The sequence below is a fragment of the Idiotropiscis lumnitzeri genome, chromosome 6 (assembly GCF_059441095.1).
Source record: "Idiotropiscis lumnitzeri isolate Australia: NSW breed Sydney's pygmy pipehorse chromosome 6, RoL_Ilum_1.0, whole genome shotgun sequence".
Lineage (NCBI taxonomy): Eukaryota > Metazoa > Chordata > Actinopteri > Syngnathiformes > Syngnathidae > Idiotropiscis > Idiotropiscis lumnitzeri.
The window spans coordinates 14,950,357-14,956,356 of NC_142396.1; the positions used below are offsets into that span (position 1 = coordinate 14,950,357).

A 6,000-nucleotide genomic window follows, 5' to 3' on the forward strand; every position below is an offset into this window, starting at 1 on the left:
TTTTTAAACTACTAACTCCTCTTTTAATAACTGATCCAATGAAATTCTTACAATATGTATCCCAACATTGGGTTATGTTTTTTTCTTTCTTTAAGGACCTCAGGCTGGTTGGCACATCTCAGTCAAAAGCATGTGCACTGATTCAAGAGAACAAGGCCAAGAATCGCTACAACAATGTACTTCCCTGTGAGTCACTAATATTTGGAAGATCCAACTCGACAATACTACTTGTCTGTCTATAAACTAGTACTTGTGTTTGTACATATAATCAGTAAAACAAAAAAAACACAAAAAACATAAATACTGTTCACCATGATATTATCTACACCCGTATAATGCAATGAGTTCCAGTACGAGGGGTGAAATTTTCAAATGAAAGATTACAATGTTCATTTGTTTGTCACATAAATAATGTTGTTCTGTATGATTAATATTATTAGCTCTGTTGCTTCAGAACAAAAAAGCTCCAGGTTTGACTGTGTGTCAGCGCTCCTTTTAGTGTAAAGGAAATTCTTGCAGTCCATACGTTTGCATTTTCCCTCAGTCCAAAATTACGGTGAAAAGAAGACCTCACATCAAATCCTGGTGTTCTACACGGTCTACATAGTGTTCACTTAATAATCTGTACACTTTCAGTCAGGACTGGGAAATATTGCAAAACCAGAATTTTGATACAGCTCTTACATGGATGTTGTTATACTGTGAGGGTGTAGTTCATAAGGTGTCATGTGATGGTGAGTTGCACTCTTCTTTAAAAAAAAATGCTTGCACAACAACAGAGCTGGGCAGTCCGTCCTGGGGGCGGAACGGTCCGGCCAGATAGGGTGGGGGGCGGGCGGTGACAAATTATACAAAAGTGTTTGATTAACGAAGGCAGGTGTTAGTCCATTTTAGCGCCTCCCACAGGGTAATACAAGAGGGGCGGGGGCAGTACAACAATCTCTATAACACCAAATACACATACTTACTTGCATTGGGCAAATTCGTGGAGAAGAAGAAAGAAGAAGGAGACTAATAAGGTGACAAATAAGCCCATAATAAGTCCATAATAAAATAAGCGGATTTGAATCGTAAATTCGGCAGCTAACGATGTTTAAATAAACCTCTGCCGTTAGCATCTCTCCCCCTGGGGTGGCGTCAGGGGTCGGAACGTAGTCAGGGGCCGACAATTTTTATGAATAAAGCTGGACGGTCGAGGCCGGAACGTACCGAGATAGCGGCCAGAGGGCGGTGGACTGACCGGCAAAAAAGGGTCAAGTCCCATCTCTGCACAACACCCGCTATTTCATCATAAATTCCTTGTTTAATGCTCACACTTCTCATACTTTCTAGATGATTCCTCTAGAGTGAAACTCTCTATCATTCATGGAAGTCCATTTGATGACTACATCAATGCTAACTACATGCCGGTGCGTACTGACTCCTTCTGCCTCGGTCATCGCCTCATCATTCCACAGCTTTTGTCTTCAGCCCTTCATTTATATTGTTAACCTGTGAGTCTGGTGGAAATGTGAACCGAGTTGATGTTTGTTGCATGCACTGCGGTGTCATTTGGCAGGGTTACAACTCCAGAAAGGAGTTCATTGCAGCTCAGGGTCCTTTGCCCGACACTGTCAAGGATTTTTGGAGGATGATATGGGAGAAGAACGTGCACACCCTGGTCATGCTTACCCGCTGTAATGAGCAAGGCAGAGTGAGTACATGTCCACATAACACAAACAAAACTGGCTTCAACAATGCTCAACGAGAACATTTCGACGGATACATTGTCAGTAGCTTGGTCGCATTTTGTGCCCCTCCTCTCTGTATGCGACAAAGCATAATAAGTTACGAATCATAGCAAAGTATTAGTGTAAAAAAAAACATTTTTATTAAACATTACTAAAACTGATTATTAACATTGCTTTCTGCAGAAAATGTCTCCATCAGAAAGTGCTGTTTTTCTTTTTTTCTTTCTTTCTTTATTTTGTTCTTTCTGTCTAGCTGTGCACTGACTTCTTGTCTATATCCCTGTCTGTCAGTCTTCCATTCTTTCTATCTCCTTCTCTCCTTCTTTCTTTCTTTCTTTGTTCCTTTCTTTCTTTGTTGTTTGCTCTAGCTCTGTGACTGTGTGATGATACACTTGGGTTACAAAATGCAATATAGCTTGTATACCTTTTTTTTTCATTTTCTTGGTTGTCCTTTCAGATGCCTGTCTGTTGGATCTCTATATTTTTTTGTATTGTTTTTAATATACTCCCTCTGTGGTTATTGGCATTGTGATGGTTAATTTGGTGAAATGCAGTCAGACCAATCAGGTTCGAGATGGAACAGAGAAATGACCAAAGCACAAAACAAGAGAACAAAAACGACATAAAACAATATATTTTGTGACAACAGTGACGTTACATGACAGTTGCATTCTAAAAAGATAAAATAATGTATTTTGTATTTTTTTTTTCTCTCAACAGATCAAATGTGAGCAGTACTGGCATTCAAGCGCCAAACACTTTGAATACATCCGTGTAACAACAACCTCTGAAATACCACTTGATGACTGGACCATTAGGGACTTTGAAATTAAAAATGTAAGAAAAACCTATCAACAATAATTGTTTAATTTCTTTTTCTGAACGGTAATGCTTGTTCTCAACTTTCAACAATGTTATATTGAGCATGCTAAAATTAGGAACCTATGGACACTAGAGACATCAAATTGTGGTGACTCCCCATTTTTGTCCCAAGAGTCTAGTTCTTGCAGTTTAACCAACTATCGTCACTTACTACTTAAAACATGAAAATACAATATTAGGCAACATGTTCTATCTGTAGAAAATACATGCTGAAACATTGTGAATTGAAGTTAGTTGTGATATGTTAATGCTCATCCATGTAGATGTCTGCCCATAGGTGAAAACAGCTGAAACTCGTTCAGTTCGCCAATTCCACTTCACAGCCTGGCCCGACCACGGGGTGCCGGAAACCACCGAGCTTCTAATCAGCTTCAGACACCTGGTCAGAGAACACATGGACCAATATTCCACCAACTCCCCCACAGTGGTCCACTGCAGGTTTGTTAGAACAAACAGTCAGAGACACTTTTGGAATGTTTGTAGTTCAATGACAAACCGCATATAATCAGGTACTTGCAGTAAAATCAAGCTTTATCTAAATGTAGCAGTTACAACCTGGACTAATCTCCAGAGGGGATTGAGTGTGACTTTGATGTCATTGGCATCATGTAGATGTCATAAACTCTTCATGACACTAAGATATTTTGATTTTATGGGTAAAGACAATCGCTCACTGGATAAAAATTACGGACACTGAAGAATTTACTGAGATGCAATTCAAGGTGTAAAAAAGTCTGTCTTTACGAGGACAGTAGTGCTTAAATTTGATGAACCTCAGAACTGTGAGATAAATAAAACTTCCTGACCAAATTTTATACAGCTCTCATCTGGTGTAAATACCAATGTTGAGGCACATTGACATGGCCACACCCCTTCAATGCTGTGCAAATGTTCACCTGTCATGTCTGTCTCCCTTTCAGTGCTGGGGTGGGCCGCACTGGCACCTTCATAGCAATTGATCGTCTCATCTTTCAAATTGAAAGGGAAAATGTGGTGGATGTATATGGAGTCATCCATGACCTGCGCATGCACCGCCCACTCATGGTGCAGACAGAGGTGCATACAACACTACATTCCGATTTCTTTGTGTAATTGTCAGATGTGGTCAAAGTGGTTAACATGTAGATTTTTGTCTGTGCAGGACCAGTATGTGATTTTAAACCAATGTGCAATGGATATAATACGATCAAGAACTGGAACTAATGTGGATCTAATCTACCAAAATACAGCCGCACTCTCCATTTATGAAAATGTGGAACCCAGAAAAGGCTACAATACATAAGCCCTGCTGGACTACTCATCTTCCACCTGCCACGTTCTTGTTTAGGAATCTTCTATCTCTCAGAATCAAAATCTTGTCACGTTTCATCATGACATTGTTAACCAAATATTAAACTGGTGTGGTAGTTTCCTGTAATATATTTGAATTGTGTAGCTGTCTACTGTATGCTGGCCCTCTACTGTGTATGACTACTCAGGTTCATGGTGATTATTACTGACACTTGTAAAGTGTAAACAGAAATGGTCTTAAATCAAGAATAAGCGATTCCGAAAATGATGGTTGGCTGAAATGTTGGTCTTGTGCTTCCCCCAATGTGGTTTAAAACCAGCAGATGGCGCTCAAGTGACACTCAAATTGATGGCGCGCTATAACTATTGACCATGTAAATAGAATTGAATAATATGACATTTTTTTATCGCTTTGCACAACGTATGTTACTTTGAACTGTACAACAAGTAGTTGTTATGTGTATATTAGATATTGTGTTTTTGTATTTTTTGTACTGATGTGATTAATGCACTGGATGCATTCATGTATCTCATCTACTCATTTGTACGTATAGAGACTTTTTATCAGATGTATAATTTTGTCACTTTGGAATAGTTAAGATTTGTTTTATGCGGTCATTTTATTGTTGAAGAGCATCCGCATTCTCGTGTCACTGCCTGCTGCGTATATTGTCGTCAAACGTCCATGCATGTGATGAACATTATTCGAATGTTTATCTTTTGACACTTAAAAATGAACTCCTTTTTTTTAACGAAACCGGTACATTATTTGAAAACTTCCAATCGCCAGCGTATCAGTCTGTTGTTTTCATAAGCACTTTAAGAAATTCAGGAAGTGCATACTCGGGAAACAAATAAATGCTAAATGTATTTTACGTTTGTGTTATTTGCTATGAGATGCTTGCTGGTACAATGCAATTCTGTAAATCCTCCGAGTTTATTAGTCGTGTGATATGTAAAGCAAAATCTGAAATGTACTTTATGCCATTACGTTAGACTTGTTGCTTGCTTATGTGACTGCCACCAGAGGGCGCTCTTTGGAATGTGCGAGTTTAAACAATGTGCACGTTAATGCCTACACGTTGGCGCCCACACAAATAAATCCGTATACGATTTAATGTTCGTTTTTCTGTAACTGATGCCTTAAACTATACGTTATTTTGTAATCTTATCCCAAGCTATATGTTTGCATCAGTAGCAATTTTAAATTAAATTGATTACAATTTTTGAACATATTTTAAACACTGTACTACGCAAAATGGGATACGCACCACATCTTGACCCATAAGAATGTCCAAATCAATTTGACTTGTATTCAGATTAAATATTTTGTGTAGTCAATGTGTAAATAAAATAAAATCAAAAATAGAAGTCTTATTTTTACATTTCAAAAATATGCTTGATAGGGGGTTAAATGTCATTTATCACCAATCATGGTCATAGTGATTCCCGATAGTTGTGGTTGTTTACAATTGATTGATTCATTCATCCATTTTCTATAAAAAAAAAATGTCGCCATTGGGGTTGCAGCTATATAGGTGACTATGGGAGAGAGTTGGGAGTCCATAGACTAGTCGCTGACCAGTCACAACACGTTAAACAAGGATTCACATTCAAATACACACTAATGGATAATTAGAGTTGACTTTATTTATTAAAAAGTAAATTAATACAACTTCATGGTAATTTAAGAGGAAGCCAGGGTGGCTTGGAGACAAAACCCGACAGAACTGTGAGGCAGACTTACAAACCACGAAAAAAAATCTATGAGCTGCCATGGCTATTTATAACATCTTTCTAATATTTTGGTTGTATTGTTTACATCATATGGGCAAATGTAATAAATGCCACTGGGCATGGTGCAGTAGTGGTGAACGCACCACTGCAAACTAAGCGACAATATTTTAGCTCTAGGCCAGTGTTGTTGCTGTTCAACTCTCTACTTAACACCCGCCTGCTCGTTCTCCTCGGCTCCTTGTTCACACAACAGTCATCACTCGCTCTCATCTTTTTTCATTCTTTCTCGCCGTTCTTCTTCAGCGCATGCACACTCCGCATACATTCATCACAGTGCAGTCACAATACACACAACAAACCA

The 6,000-nt window shown here is 38.6% G+C and overlaps 1 protein-coding gene across 1 annotated transcript in view; it reads left to right on the forward strand.

Moving 5' to 3' along the window:
* LOC148335383 (receptor-type tyrosine-protein phosphatase eta-like) overlaps positions 1 to 5,020 on the forward strand; it is a 30,379-nt gene extending 25,359 nt beyond the window's left edge. The window contains exons 24-30 of the mRNA XM_088299174.1: positions 96 to 186; positions 1,333 to 1,409; positions 1,559 to 1,693; positions 2,451 to 2,567; positions 2,890 to 3,050; positions 3,533 to 3,668; positions 3,754 to 5,020. Coding sequence (XP_088155300.1) covers positions 96 to 186; positions 1,333 to 1,409; positions 1,559 to 1,693; positions 2,451 to 2,567; positions 2,890 to 3,050; positions 3,533 to 3,668; positions 3,754 to 3,894 — 858 coding nt within the window. The 3' untranslated portion in view covers positions 3,895 to 5,020. The remainder of the gene's footprint in view (positions 1 to 95; positions 187 to 1,332; positions 1,410 to 1,558; positions 1,694 to 2,450; positions 2,568 to 2,889; positions 3,051 to 3,532; positions 3,669 to 3,753) is intronic.
* Positions 5,021 to 6,000: the final 980 nt, after the last annotated feature.